Source organism: Panthera leo, chromosome A3 (genome assembly GCF_018350215.1).
Source record: "Panthera leo isolate Ple1 chromosome A3, P.leo_Ple1_pat1.1, whole genome shotgun sequence".
NCBI lineage: Eukaryota > Metazoa > Chordata > Mammalia > Carnivora > Felidae > Panthera > Panthera leo.
Genome location: NC_056681.1, coordinates 102,718,666 through 102,734,460, shown reverse-complemented (window position 1 = coordinate 102,734,460; position 15,795 = coordinate 102,718,666). Strand labels below are relative to the sequence as shown.

Below are 15,795 nucleotides of genomic sequence, written 5' to 3'. Positions count from 1 at the left end.
CCCCCACTCTTATCTCCTCCCGCGCCCCACCCCCCCCATAGTCCCGCCCCTCAGCTCTTCTCCCGACCCCGCCTCCCGACTCCGGCCGGGCCCTGAAGCTCGCCTCCACGCTCTGGCCCGCCCACCCCTCCCACCCCCTACCCCCCTTGCCGCGCTCTGTCTCCTTCTAGCTCCACTCCTGGGCTCCGCTTCCCGGGTCCGAACCGCGCCTCCCCGCCCAAGCCTAAACCCCGTCTCCACCTCCCTGTCGGAGCCACACCACACGACCCGAACCCGCCTCCCGGGGGCGGAGCCGCACCAGGTGCGGACCCGGGGCGTGGCGGATGTCCAGGAGCGCCAGGTGCGGCTTCCGTGTCAAGATGGCCGCCGCCTGCCGCTTCGGAGCCCGGGTCCCGCCCGGCCGCCGCCTCTTTGCCGGGACCCCGCTGCTTCGCGTCGCCCTCTGCCTCCTGTGCTGGGCCCCGGCGGCTGTGGTCGCCGTCCCCGAGCTCGGGCTCTGGGCAGCGACGATCAGCGACGTAAGTGGAATGTCGAGACAGAGGCGTGGCGCGTCTCGGGCCCTCAGGGTCCTCGCCGGGACTCCTTCAGACCCCGGTTCCCGGCCCTGGACTTGTTCATCTGGTCTTTGCCGGGCCTGCTCCGGGTCCCTGATACGTCCCCTGAGCCTTTCGTCTGTTAACGGGCGTGGAGACCTCCCTCCTCCGGCTGGACTTGGGCTGTGGGGAAGCTCAGTGAAGCTAGTGCGCGGGGTCGGTTCTCCCTTCTGCGCGCTGCTGCTGTTCCTGCGGATCGCCTTTCCCTAAGTCCTGGCTGTGCTCTGACGCGCTCTGGTTAGATCAGGTCGCCGTTTATTCAGACCCGAGCCCCCCGATTCCTTGGCACTCCTGCCGGCATCTTTGCCTTTTGACCCCACCTCGGGCCGGGTGCAGCCAGAGGGCCACACCCGTGAGGCCACAGGAAGGACTTTCCCAGGCTTCGCTCTCAGCACAAATTTAAAAAGTGTGTGTGCGCCGCTTTCGTTTTCTTCTTTAAATGCGAGAGCTACCCCACCCCTCTTTCCCTCTTCTGCGGTTCCTGAATTTCTCGAGGGCTCCTGTCAGTCAGAGTTCGGGGAATGTGTGTGTGGAGATGGGGTGGGATGTGTGATTAAGGAGCGTTTGAAAGGCTAGGCTGGAGGCATGAGTGTGTGGAAACTTCCTTTCCAGGGCAGGTTATTTGAGAACTTGGCATCTGGTAGTTGCATGAGATGATGTAGGAGCGAGGCAAGAGTAGCATTTTGGAAAATTTTGCTAAAGAGGGGCAGGAAATCAGGAAGAGGCCTTATCTCCTGCTTTTCTGGAGTCAGATGACTCACCCAGCTCTGTTTTGAGATGATTATTTTCCATATGCATTGAAATGATGTCTAAGTTCTAAAGGCAAAATTTATATTTTGATTTACTCAACCAGAAACATTTAGTACCAGAGGCTGCAAATACTTCCTACAGCATAGAAACTATACAGGAAGGAAAGTTGGTCTCTTTCTCAGTTTTTAAGACCCAGTGCTACCATTTCTTCCAGGGTCCTTCATTATATGCACCAGTGATAATAGTGTGTGCATCTCTATTACTGAATTTCTCTGGACAGTAAACAGAAAAGTCCAAGAGCTACACGCATGGGTTCATGCTGCTTCTCTGGTGAATGAATGACAGTATCACAGAGACTAAGAGTAGACAATATTGGAAGTGAATGAGCTGTGCACAGATTGTTCAACTCCTTGACCGTATCTGTAAAGATCTTTGCCAACTATACTTTAAACAGTGCAACTCCAAAGGGCCTGCAGAAAGAATGACTTTGCTTCCTGAATGAGGAAGGTAATTTTTTCCTTGGATCCCACGTGAGGTCAGTAGCAGTCTGTGAAGCCCTGTTTTGCAGGGAGTAGGCTGATTTTTCCCCCCATTTCAAGTTGTTGGAACTTGTCCTTCAGCACAAGAAAGGAGAGCAAGCCTTTCATTAATCTGTACTGCAGATGTCTCAAGCAGTGCTTCTTTTGATTGTAAAGGTCAACAAATAGTTTGAGCACCTTTGGTATTAGACTGGCTGGCCACTGCTGTTGCAAAGATGAATTTTAGACAACAGTCCCTTCTCTCAAGAAGCTCACACAGTGGTAGGAACAGCAGATTCATGAATAGTGATTACCTACAAGGCAGCATTCTTAGGATATTGCTGGAGCACTGAGGGGGTCACCTAATCCCGCTTCCTAGAGTTGGTGCCTGGCTGGGTCTTAAAAGATGAGTAGATGTTACCTCAGTGAGGAAGAAGGAGGGAGTAGAGCAGCAGCGATGCAGGAAATTCTTAATATTTCTGCTGAGTGAGGCTCTGGTAGGAGTGTTAGAGTGACTCAGGCCACCATAAACCTTCCAGAGCTTGCTTGGCCCTGGGCCTATGGCTAGGGGTCTAGACTCCAGGACCTGCAGGGTCTGAGGCCAGTGATATTTAGTGCAGTGAGCTAGATTTAGGACTGGAGGGGATGCTGGGGAGAGCGGTGGACTATAGATTACATGCTTCTTCTGAAGAGGGCAGCTACCATTCGGCTCCAGCAGGTGGATATTATATGGCGGTGTAGGCACAGAATTGCCAGGTCTCCTTTTTTGACATGTGAAGCCAGAATCCATCTTTTCATCATGTCAACTAATTCAAAACTTTTTTCGAAAGGGTCCTGCTGATTCACAGAAACCCCATTTAAAGGTTGGAATAGGCCACCAGGAACAAATTTTGGGTGTGAATGAGGGAGAGCCATTAACGATTTTAGACATAAGTACCAATCACTGCGGCTGCTATATCAGGATGAATTATAGGCTCAGATCTGGGGCAAAAATACCAGCTATTGCAGAACTGTAGGCAGAAGATGTTGAGAGCCTGAATTGGAGCAGTGGTGGCAGGGATGGAGAGGAAGAGCTACATTTGGGAAGTGTTTGTGAGATCAAGTAGGCGTGCTTTGGGGATTGGGCAATGGAGGTGAGAGACTGGAAGGAGCCAAGGCTGAGGTGACTGAAGATGGCATCACCTGCAGCCAACACGGGCAGTGTAGGAAGAGTTGGCGAGGAGCAGAGAGGACCGTATCTGGTTTAGGACAGGTTAGTGTGGAATGTCTGTTGAACATCCTCGTGGACATGACCTTGAGGCGGTTGGGTAGGCGGATCCGGAGCTCAGAGGAGGGGTCCGGGCTGGGGGTTTTGTTGTTGAAACTGTGTTGGGGTGAGAGGGTATCAAGAAAGAGCTGTCTGTCATCAGCCTTTTTCTTTCGTTCCTAACCACTTGTTCATTGAACACAATCCCTTCTCACAGCGTTTTTATTCTTGGTGAGGGCATTCATTAAATAACCAAGTGATAGATTATTTCGTTTTAGTTGTGGCAAGGGTTGTGAAGGATGGGTCCTAGAGACCATGGAAGGGAAGGCCTGGCCTGGTGTGGAGCGTCAAGGAAGACTTCCTGAGGAAGGGACTCTTGAACTGGGCTGAGAAGGGTAAGAAGTCACTAACAAGATGAGGAAAGTGACAGGGAAGGGTTTTTTCAGTCAATTTTCAGGTTCCTGAGGGCAGGAAGGAGTATCCTGCTTTTGAAGCACTGAGAGAAAGGTGCTAACACAGGTGGGCAGGACTTTGACTATGCAGGGACCTGTAAGTGGCAGTAAGAATCGGTCTGTTGTAAGTACACAGTTAGGGAGAAGGATGGTTGTTTTATCAAAAGTACATTCATACCAGTATCGCGAGAGCAACTGCAGATGCACAGGTAGGACCCCTGTCCGAGTGGCAGCGATGGTGCAGGCAGCAGCCCTGACCCTCTGTGCGATGCTGGTCCCCGCTGAGATGCTAGAGGCAGGGGCATTCCGGAGCCTAGTAGAGAGTTAGATACATGGAACAGGATTTTAAGCAAGTGGGTGATATGACCAGATTTTTAAAATTATTTTAATTTTTTAAAAATTACTTAAAAATTATTTTAAAAAAATCACTCTGGTCACAGGAGTGCGAGAGTTAGAACTGTATATTCTCCAGGGTAGAACTGTACTCCTGAATAGAGAAAAAAATTTTAACTAGATTATTCTGTATTTCCTTGTGTTTTCATTTTAGAAATCAGGACCTTTGATATTTAGGAAAACTGTGTTTAACTCTACAGAAATCAGGTTTTCTGGTAAGTACAATAAACTAAATAATATTAATATAACAGTACATTATAAATGAATAACCTCGTGTAATATAACAGAAACTGATATGTTACTAAAACTAATATATATTTTAAACTAGGCTAAATACTTGTTTTTAAGTGGTTCTAAAATTTTCAGGGTTTCTTTTGTTTCAGTGAAGACTTGGTTATTTTCAAGAATAGATTTCTCTGATCCTGTCTCAAAAAATGTAATGTGAATTGATCTTTAAAAATTATAATTAATGTGTAATAAAGTAGGCTTCTGTGAAATTTGACTCTGAATCCCAGCTTTTAAAACTAGATAAATTCCTTTTATGAGTATATGAAATGTCGTGATTGTGGTAAAGCCTTTATGCCCCTGAAATTTTTATAAATATATCCATCATCATAGAATACAGTAGAAATTACTACATACTAACATTTTAATTAGGATTTTAGAGCTTATGAAAGTGAACTTATTTGTTAGGGACTATGTTCTCTATGTAAATGCCGATGTGTGAGAACTACCAGGTTCTCATAGATCTTGAGGTTTTCAAAATATTTTTTTTTTAATTTTTATAGATTTTTTTTTTTAGTGTTTTATTTTGAGAGGGGCAAAGAGAGAAGGAGACAGAGGGTCCAAAGCGGGCTTTCAGCTGACAGCAGCAAGCCCGATGAGGGGCTCAAACTCACGAACCCTGAGATTATGACTTGAACCGAAGTCAGACACTTAACCAACTGAGCCACCCAAGGTTTTCAGTATTTTTGATGAATTTATAGCAGATCATATTTACTGTGGTCTAACTCCTCTTAGTGTTTCCAGTAACTTGACTAGGTAAATTAGCTGCCAAGGTTAAAGTTTTGGCATAAGGAGTAGTTTTTTGTTGGGTAAAGCAAATTGGCTTCCTGGGGATCCAAAGCCATGTCCCTTTTCTCTATCACAGTATGCTCAGGTCATTTGTTGGGTGATTCTGCTGTATGTCCAGCCATCAGCTAGACAGCAGAGGTGGTTCAAAGCAGTTCATTGATATCATCAGTGGTGATAACAACTTGGTAAGAGGAAATTGAAGTCCAAGGTGGGTGAGGGGAAAAAAATTGGCATCTAACTACTTTAGTGAATTCAGATTTCAGTGGCTAGACAAGTAAGACTTAGGAGACTGTTGCAGACAAAAAAAAAAAAATTACATGGGGGGGAAAAGTGATATGGACCAGTGAAACACATAATCTGATTTTAAAAAATCATACCTAATATCTGAGATCAGCTAAGAGTAGACCACACTCAAGACAGTGGTATTAATATATCTAAAGAAAGAATGAGGCAGAACACAGTTAACAGTAAAAGCATAAAAAATATATATGTGAGGGTTTAGTTAAGTAAAGCAGACAGTGTCTAGTAGCACCGATGAGAGGTCTTCTTTTTTTTTTTAATGTTTATTTTTGAGAGAGAGAAAGAGAGATAGAGTATGAGCAGGGGAGGGGCAGAAAAAGAGGGAGACGCAGGTCTGAAGCAGGCTTCAGGCTCTGAGCTGTCAGCACAAAGCCTGACATAAGGCTCGAACTCAGGAAGGGTGAGATCGTGACCTGAGCCGAAGTCAGACGCTTACCCGACTGAGCCACCCAGGCGCCCTGAGAGAGAGGTCTTCTTGAGCTGTGACTGTAGGTGGGACATGTGGCTGATAGATGTAGACGTAGTATCCATCTGAGCCTTCATTCTGGTGCCATGCTCATCAAGCAGCTTTCATCACCTTTGGGTATCCAGGAAGACATGCTGAAGGGAGAGAGTTAATCATTACACAGCCACTTTACAGTTACTGTTCATTTGAAGCAGTAATTGGACATTCCAGATTATACATTTAAATTGGTATTGTAATGAAGGAGTGAGAATGAGGCTCTGTGTTCTCACAGAACCAATTTTAATGCCTGCAAAAATCTAAGAATTAGTCCCTTGGATATGTGTCCCTGCCGTTTGGTAGATGAGACATCTGACTTTCCTTTAGGCGACCACTCTTTTGGTAGCCCATTCAAGAGGTAGTCTTGTGGAATTGCTGCTGAAAATCTCTCAATGTTATTCACCCCCTACACAGAATAAAAGAAATATGCTATATAGTCATCTCAATATGTACAGAAAAATATTTGAAAAAATTCAACACCCATTCATGATAAAAACTTTTAGAAAACTAGAAATAGAAGGAACTTCCTTAAGCTGGTAAAGACATCTATGAAAACTCTGTAGCTACCGTTATACTGTCTGTTTTCCCAGATTGGTCTATAAATTCAGCTAATTTCAATCAAAATCCAAGCTGACTTTTATGTAGAAATTGACTAGCTGTATCTAAAATTTATATGCAAGTGCAAAGAACCTAGAATAGCCAAAGCAATTTTAGAAAAAGAACAAAGTTGGAAGACTTTTACTATTTTATTTCAAAACCTACGTAAAGCTTCAGTAACTGTAGCAGTGTGGTACTAGCATAAGGATAGATACATAGAACAATGAAACATATCAGAGGGGTGCCTGGGTGGCTCAGTGGGTTAGGCGTCCGACTTCTGCTCAGATTATGTTCTCATGGCACATGGGTTTGAGCCCCATGTCAGGCTCTGTGCTGACCCCTCAAAGCCTGGAGCCTGCTTCAGATTCTGTCTCTCTCTGCCCCTCTTCCACTCATGCTTTGTCTCTCTCTTTCAAAAATAAATAAATATTAAAAAATTTTTAAAAAAAAGATCAGAGAGCCCAGAAATAAACCCACATTTATGAGGTCAGTTGCTTCTCAACAAAGATGCCAAGATAATTCTTTAGAGAGAGAATAGTCTTTTCAGTAAATGATGCTGGAACAACTGGATATCCACACTGAAAAAAATCTCATCTTTTACATTGGATTATGGATTTAGATACTCTGTCCCCACTTCCCTGTCCTCCCTCTCTGGGGCTCAATTTGCATATATGTTAGACTGCTCGATATTGTCTCACGGATCACTGAGGCCTTGTTAATTTTTTTTCAGTCTCTTTCTGTGCTTCATTTTGAATCTTTCTATTGCTTTGTCTTCAAATTCAGTGATCTTTTCTTCTCCAGTATTTAATCTCCTGTTAGTCTCATAAAGTGAACTTCTTACTTGGATATTGTAATTTTTTTAATCTCTAGAAGTTTGTTTTTTAATATCTTCTTTCTCAATATTTTCATATTTTCCTTTACATCTTTCAGCATATGGAAAATATTTATAACAGCTTTAATATTCTTCTCTGCTAATCATCTTTTTCCCTTCCATTTTTATCATAATGACTAATCTATCATGATTATGAGTTAGTTTTTTTCTTTTTCTGTCTAGGGTTTTGGTTGGATGGTGGATATCATGAATGTCAGCTTTTTAAGTGCTGTAATTGTATTATATAGTTGTATTCCTTTGACTTTGTTCTGGCAGACAGCTGAGTTTCTTTTGGGTGAGTTTGATCTTTTCCAGTTTTGTGTTTAATTTCTTTCAGGATGGATCTGGAGTAGCTTTAACTGTAGGGCCAACTTAGCATCACTTCTAAGATGTGACCCTGCTACATTTCTCCTGAATGCTTGGTATATTTAATGAGGCCCCTCCACTCTTGCTAGTGGAAACTCAAACAGTTACCAGCCCTGTATGACCTCTGAGAATGATTGGGCTTCTTTCTATGCATGGGCTGGCTGCCATGCAGGCAGGCTCAGTAGTATCTCTGTCCAGATTTCTTTTACTCTCTCTCTGTGCAGGTTCCAGCTCTTGAGTATTCTCCCCCAGAAATTCTACCAGCCTCAGCTTCTTGAACTGCAGTCTCGGGGCTCGGTTTGGATTCCTTCCGGTTACCAGTGGTTCCCTTCTGGTTCACAGTGATCCCAGCCTCCTGGTATTCATGTCCTTATGTAGTCCCCTACCATATTGTATCAAGGTTGGTCTAACCAAGAAATATGATAGAGCTAATGGCATATCACTTCTGAAACCAGGTCATAAAAGATACTGTGGCTTCTTCTTTGCTCTTTCTCTCTGATGACCTATTCTGTGGGAAGCCAGCTGCCATGTTGTGATGACACTCCCAAAAGAGCTCTTCCTAATTCTAGACTTAATCCTTTTCAGTCCGTCTAATCACGTTACCCTCCTACCTGAAATAGTTGGTGTCACTTTGTAACATTCAAAATAAAGGAAAACTCCTTAGCAAAGCATAGTACCCCTTATGACTTTTCTCCAGCACTCTACTCCAGCTTCAGCTCTTCCCTCTTTCCCCAGTCTGTGTTCTGACCATAGCAAACTATTTTCAGGTGTCATACTCATGCCTGCTCTCACATACCCTGCCCTGAGCATTTGCATATACTGTCTCTACCCTCCTCATCACCTAGCTAACTCCTGCTCTCACATTAGAGGTCTCCTCCACCAGTAAGCATGTCAGCACCCCTTCTTTATGCCCTCCTAGACTATGCTAGGTGCCCTGCTCAGGGCTCCTCTGACTCCCTTTCTCAGCCCCTTATTCTGTCTAAGGTGCCTATTTCACTGTTATCCCTCCCCTGGCCAATACCTCTAATATCAAGGACAGGGCTTGTTTTCGTTTACCATTATGTCTCTTTCTGGCACACAAGGGGTGCTCACTCAGTATTTTTTGAATGAGTAAGTTAGTGAAGAGAAGAGTTGAGTGTGGTGAGCAGTGACTTAGCATCTTCCGTTACTCAGTTGATTTTAATGCTGGATTTAACGTACAGATTAAATGAATAGTATTTGGTTAACTATAATAATTTAATTTAATGAACTTATCTCATTTTGCAGTGATTTTGGGGAGAAATTAGGTAGTATTTTATTCATTGTTTCATTATAGTAACCTATTTTAAGTTGCATTCTTGAAACCTGAAAGCTTACATAGGAGTACATATAAGATTGTTGTACAATAAGACTTTCTTTTTTCTAAACAGTTAAGTCATTCAGTTGTTCTGGGCCTGTGAAGTTTACCATCGAGTGGTATTTGAAGTATCATACCTGTCAGAATGAATATTCTAAGCTGGAGGTAAGTAAAATGCAAATTTTTAAGGTACGTAAAGGTATGAAGGAAAAATTATGAGTATAAAGATTTATTAGCTCATCAGGTGAGGAGGCCAGAAATGTGGATTGTAGTTTTAAAAGTGCCACAGATTTATTATGGGACTTAGGCAAGAAATGTTTTAATTTTTATCAAAGTATATACCTTCTGAGAAGGAAACAAATCTTTTAGTTTCCTTTTTGTCCTGAGAGAAATGTTAGTAAATATTTAAATCAGTCATGTAGGAACTGTAGATAAAGATGTTGTGGGTCACATACAAATAAAAATCAACACAGTTTAAGAAAGAAATGTGAAAGTTTTACTTCATTCAAAAAATTAGTGACAGGACACCTAGAACTTTAGTGAAGTCAGGTAGCTTTAGTGAGTAGAAGTAGATCTCCCAAAGAGGTGAGGGGAAAGGAGACCCCCCCCACCACCCACCCCTGCCAAGGAAAGAAGGGGGAGGGTGTAAGAAGAGAAAAGAGGCCCCACTGTGTTTCTTCTTCCCCTGCAGGGTCCACTGGGCTCAGCAAGGTGTTCTCCTGTGACAGGTCTCCTGATGGTTGTTCACAGTCATTTCCTTCACGGCTTCTCTGTTGTTTGTGTGCTCCTAGCATGAATCGTGTGCATTTCCATACTTTTATCTGTATTGTCTTTCCATTTGGGGTGAAAGGTGCCATTGTCCTCAACTATTGCCTTTGTGACTTTATTCCCTGTTATTTCACCCCTACATACTAAATACTTCAGTGTGTCCTGGGATGCCTGGGTGGCTCAGTCGGTTGAGCGTCTGACTTCAGCTCAGGTCGTGGTCTCGCAGTTCGTGAGTTTGAGCCCGTGTCACGCTCTGTGCTGACACCTCAGAGCCTGGAGCCTGCTTCAGATTCTGTATCTCTCTCTCTCTCTCTCTCTCTCCCCCTCCCCTGCTCATGCTCTGCCTCTCTCTGTCTCTCAAAAATAAATAAATGTTAAAAAAAAAATTAAATACTTCAGTGTGTTTCCTAAGAACAAAGGAACTTAGCTTGCACAGTGCAGTGATAAAATTGAGGGAATTTAACATTGATACAAAATTATTATCTAACAAACAGATCTTATTAAAGTTTTGCCGGTGTTCCCAAAACATCCTTTTTGGCAGTTTGTTGTTATATTTTTTTTTCCTGGTACAAGATCCAATCTAGGGTCACAGTGCATTTCTACAGTGTTCTGTTTTGTTTTTGTTTTTGTTTTTTGTCTTTCACGATATGACACTGATATATTTGAAGTATACAAGCCACTTATTTTTATAAAATGTCCCTCAGTTCCAGCACTTCTGATGTTTCCTCTTGATTAGATTCTGGTTATATTTTTGGCAGGAGTACCAAAGAATTCGGGTTTGTCCCATTTTTGGTAATGATAACTTTTGATCTGTTGGTTAAGGACATTTCTGCCAGGTTTCTCCACTGTAGAGTTAACAACTGTTCTCTTTGTTGTTAACAATAACTTGTGAAGAAGTACTTTTGTACTTGTGTGTGAATATCCTGATTTTTCATCAGTTCTTGTCTGAACATCCTTTGACTCTTGCCTGATGAATCAGCTATTGCTCTGATAATTGCTTAGTGGTGATTTTCTCTTTTTTTTTTTTTTTAATTTTTTTTTTTTTTTGACGTTTATTTATTTTTGGGACAGAGAGAGACAGTGCATGAACGGGGGAGGGGCAGAGAGAGAGGGAGACACAGAATTGGAAGCAGGCTCCAGGCTCTGAGCCATCAGCCCAGAGCCTGACGCGGGGCTCGAACTCACGGACCGCGAGATCGTGACCTGGGCTGAAGTCGGACGCTTAACCGACTGAGCCACCCAGGCGCCCCTAGTGGTGATTTTCTAATTCCATATTTCCTTCTGCTTTGTTAACATTCTTCCATGAAGATGAGCCTGTTCTTTTCCTCTTGTCTTGCCTGTCAGTCAGTCACCTGAGCAGTCATCAGCACGGACTCATTGAATTTTACTTTGTTAGATGGGTTATAATCTGTTACTATTTTGTATTTATTTGGCTCAAACTGTTTCCTACTGGCCAGTCGAAGCCAATTTAACCTTTTATTGATGGCTAGAAGCTGCCATTAGGAGCCTGGTTTTATTCATCTGTCTTTGGTTTATCTTTCCTTATTGTTAATTTTTTTTTTTTTTTTTACGTTTATTTATCTTTGAGACAGAGAGAGACAGAGCATGGATGGGGGAGGGGCAGAGAGAGAGGGAGACACAGAATCAGAAGCAGGCTCCAGGCTCTGAGCCATCAGCCCAGAGCCCGACTTGGGGCTCGAACTCACGGACCGCGAGATCATGACCTGAGCTGAAGTCAGAGGCTTAACCGACTGAGCCACCCAGGCGCCCCTATCTTTCCTTATTGTTAAATGCTGCTTTTCTTTGTAAAATCTTTTTATACATGGGATAAAATGAAAGTAGCCTCAGGACAAAATATTTTTTATTTCTCCGTGAACCATCTCCTGCGATAATACCGTATCACCTTTCTTCCTGTAAGATTATGCTTGCATTATGTGTTACTGTATCTGAGCATATTGGAATGGCTAACATGTCATGATAACTTCATCATACTTAAAATTATATTTAAAACATTTTTCTTGGGACGCCTAAGTGGCACAGTCGGTTAAGCATCTGACTTCGGCTCAGGTCATGATCTCACAGTTCATGAGTTTGAGCCTCGCGTGGGACTCTGTGCTGACAGCTCCGAGCCTGGAGCCTGTTTCAGATTCTATGTCTCCCTCGCTCTCTGCCCCTCCCCCACCCGCCCCCAACTCTCTCTCTCAAAAATAAACATTAAAAAAACACTTAAAAATGTTTTTCTTTTCAGTATTTTGTTCTGCATGTTTTTAAGTGCTCCAAACTGAATAAATCTTTGATATCATTTAGATGTTAAGTTTTACTTATCTTCCCGAGTAAGAAGCGTGGAAACAAATTATAACCCAGAATTTTGCCTTGAGTAGGAGGAGCTATCACAAAAACATGAACCTAGCGTTGATGAAGACTTTTGTGGTCATTATTTCAAGAACGTTGAATGTTGGACAACAAAATATGAAAACGTAAATTGCAACAGTGACTTACAGGTGTTTCCCTCATTGAATGTGAGTATATGTGTTGTCATGTCAAAGTAGAATTTACTGTACTCCCACTGAATACAAGTAGTAACTTCCTTTCTATTCTGTCAACATTTTGATAAAAGAAAGGTGCTTAATTAGTTATTTTTAGGTTAAGTTCTTTTGAATGTGTGGTAGTAGGTAATAAGTAAGATACTGGCACCGTTGTTCCATTTCTTTGTACCCCTTTGCAGCAACACTCTTGAAAAAGAACCCTTTTGTCTTCCTATCCTGATCTGTTGTCAGTTCATCTGTCACTCTCTCGTTTCCACTCCAGTCCTACCTTTGCCCCCGTTACTCCATCAGAACAGCTAGTCAAGGTTTCCAGTGACCTCCATGTGAGATCTGGTGGTCTCTTAGTCTTACCAAAGGTCTTCCAGCCTTCTTGGCTTATCACACTTAACCTACTTGAACACTGTCCCCTCCCTTATGCACTTACTTCCCTCCCTGTCTGGAATATTAGATCCCAAAATATTAGATCACTCATCCATGAGTTGTGAGGCTGTGGGTCATTTTATCTTATTTTTGTTCTGTAAATTCTGAAATGAAAATATATCTTTGGTAAAAATAGTAAAGGGTTCTTAAAATTTGTATTGAGGTGTGATAAATGTAAAGTGTACATATCAGAAGTGGATGGCTTGATGAATTTTCAGAACCTGAACACACCAGTATAGGCCCAGATCAAGTACAGAATATTTTAGCACCTAGACTCCCCTTTTAGTTCTAATACCTTCCCCACCAAAGGTAGCCACTATCTTGATTTAAAAAATAATTTTTCAATGGGGCGCCTGGGTGGCTCAGTCGGTTGAGCGTCTGACTTCGGCTCAGGTCATGAACTTGAGGTTCATGAATTTTGAGCCCCATGTTGGGCTCTGTGCTGACAGTTCAGAGCCTGGAGTCTGTTTCAGATTCTGTGTCTCCCTCTCCCTCTGTTCCTCCCCCACTTGCATCTGACTCTCTGTCTCTCAAAAATAAATAGATTAAAAAAACTTTTTTTAAAATTTTTTTTCAAAAGCAGGATTTTGTTACTCATGTTTGGGCTACAAAGAGATGTGTTCTCTGGTGTTTAGCTTTCAAATCTTTACTTTTCTCATAACATATTTTTTTCTTGATTGTTAAGACAGCTTTTCCCCCACAGAAATGCAGCAATATAAAATGGAATTATGTTATTTGTTTTTCCAGAATAAGGAACTAATTGCAAATATCAGAAATGTTTCCAACCAGGAAGGATCAACAGTAAGTCATTTTATTTGTCTTTAAATCAAATGTATACAAGTTCTAGTAAGCCTGCAAAGAATAGATACTTGGACAGTGATATACAGTAGGGTTATTAGAAGTGGGGAAGAAAAAAGAAGCGTTATATCAAATAGTATATTTTTGTATCTATATGAATTTTGTATGTATTTGTTTCTGTCTTTGTTTAAAAATTCCTTTTAGGTTGTAACTTAAGGTTAACTTCTTTGCAGCCTTTTTTCAAATGCCTAGCATAGCAATGGGCTGGTCTGGATCATCATTGAGGATGGAAATAAATAGATAGAGTCCATGAGTGTAGCACCGGGGAGGAGAGAATTTGGTATTTGGGGGAATTCTGAAAGTCACAAGACCAAGAGGTGGGGAGGGTTGGAAGCAGCTGTGTGTAGGGACTGAAGACAGGTTTAGGAGAGCTTACTTTGCTTTTATCTTGTCATCCTTCGTGTTTCCAGCTTTGCACAGGCTGTGTCTCAGGTGGAGGAGTAGGAAATGAAAGGGAAAGATAGGAAGTCTTCTGGAAGGATGTATGTGAAAAGTTTGATTCAGTTATGTGGGGGCATTGTGGCGTTCACAGGCATTACAATGAGCAGTGTCCTTTCCCGGCAGGACTGCTAGTAACATAGACCTTAATAAGTAATTGAACCTATATACCAAATCTGTGCAGTCTCTCTATCAATGTTATCTGACTTCTAACTCCCCCAGTTCAGTTCAAAACCACACCCATTTAAAAACTGAATGCTTGAGGGGCGTCTGGGTGGCTCAGTCAGTTGAGCCTCCGACTTCAGCTCAGGTCACGATCTCATGGTTCGTGAGTTCAAGCCCCGCATCAGGCTCTGTGCTGATGGCTCAGTCTGGAGCCTGCTTTGGATTCTGTGTCTCCCTGTCTCTCTGACCCTCCCCCGCTTGCACTCTGTCTCTCAAAAATAAATAAATGTAATAAAAATTAAAAACTGAATGCTTGATATTAGGATAAAATGTGGGAAGGGTAATATTAGGAAAAAATATTTGAATGGTAATATTAAGTAAAACATAGAATGGTAACATTCAGGGGAAATTCTTTAGAAATACTGAAAGTAGAAAAATTGAAGAGTAGAAAAAGCTTTTTCCTCTTCCATTGCTTTGGTTCTGAGAGGCCCATGGTGAGAAAACAGTGAGGGAAATCCTTCCAGTGTCCACTGTCCCTCCACTACCTACCATTTTTTTTCATTGTTTTAAAAGAGTGAAAAGTGGGGCACCTGGGCAGCTCAGTCAGTTAAGCAACCGACTCTTGGTTTTTGGCCCAGGTCATGATCTCACGGTTTGTGAGTTTGAGCCCCATGTTGGGCTCTGTGCTGACAGCAAGGAGCCTGCTTAGGATTCTCTCTCTACCTGCCCCCCTCTGCCCCTCCCCTGCTCATTTTCTCTCTCTCTCTCAAAATAAATAAACTTAAAAAAAATTTGAAACTGAAAAGTAACCCAATTCAGTTACTAAAAGTTGTTTTAAAATGTGGTGAACAATTGTTTATATTTTCTATAGCAATTTTTTAAAACAACATAAAGGATATATATTTTTTTCCTGTTTCAGGATGTGATAGCCAGAACACAGAGAGATGGGTTTCATATATTTATTGTTTCTGTGAAAACGGACAAAACAGATGCAAGATGGAATTTGAATGGTATATTTAAACTGCATGCATGTTTGCTGTCTGCTTTTACTGTATTCTGTGTTTTTGTCATTGACCCAAATCTACATTTTTTGGTTAAAATACATCATTGCAAAACAAATCTCTGTGAATCACAAAAACAAATGACCTGTTTATCTGGGGGACTTAAAACTTTTTGCTTATCTTACTATTATATGTTTTAATGGATTGGAAATTTAAAATTAAGATAAATTTTTAAAATTTCAAACTCCAGTGGGATATAATAAAATTCTTTATCCTTTCAGATTAAAAAAAAATTCCTAATATAGAGATGGGTAGGCAACATTTTAATTGTATTTGAAGTAGATTATATTCTAGATCAGGAAAATGGCCATCACCAGGCGTTTAAAATTTTCATTTTAAAGCATCTGTCTGTAGCTTAGGAGTAGAAGTAGCCTGTCTGGCAATGATAGCTTCTGTGGTCTGTGAGCTCTGCCCACTCCCCACCCCCAATGCAAGAGTGGGCTTACAATATGCAATCTTCAAGGGAGTGAATGCTTTCACAGATCGTAGAATTGCTTCGGCTGTCGTTTTGCAGAGTAGCGTCTGTTGGACCAGTGGTAGC

The 15,795-nt window shown here is 42.1% G+C and overlaps 1 protein-coding gene across 3 annotated transcripts in view; it reads left to right on the top strand.

Moving 5' to 3' along the window:
• Positions 1-228: 228 nt before the first annotated feature.
• TMEM87B (transmembrane protein 87B) overlaps positions 229-15,795 on the top strand; it is a 50,901-nt gene continuing 35,334 nt past the window's right edge. For all 3 annotated transcript variants that reach the window (XM_042933050.1, XM_042933048.1, XM_042933049.1), the window contains exons 1-6: positions 229-518; positions 4,107-4,167; positions 9,072-9,163; positions 12,148-12,285; positions 13,480-13,533; positions 15,113-15,203. In XM_042933050.1, the coding sequence (XP_042788984.1) occupies positions 324-518; positions 4,107-4,167; positions 9,072-9,163; positions 12,148-12,285; positions 13,480-13,533; positions 15,113-15,203 (631 nt within the window). In that variant the 5' untranslated portion in view covers positions 229-323. The remainder of the gene's footprint in view (positions 519-4,106; positions 4,168-9,071; positions 9,164-12,147; positions 12,286-13,479; positions 13,534-15,112; positions 15,204-15,795) is intronic.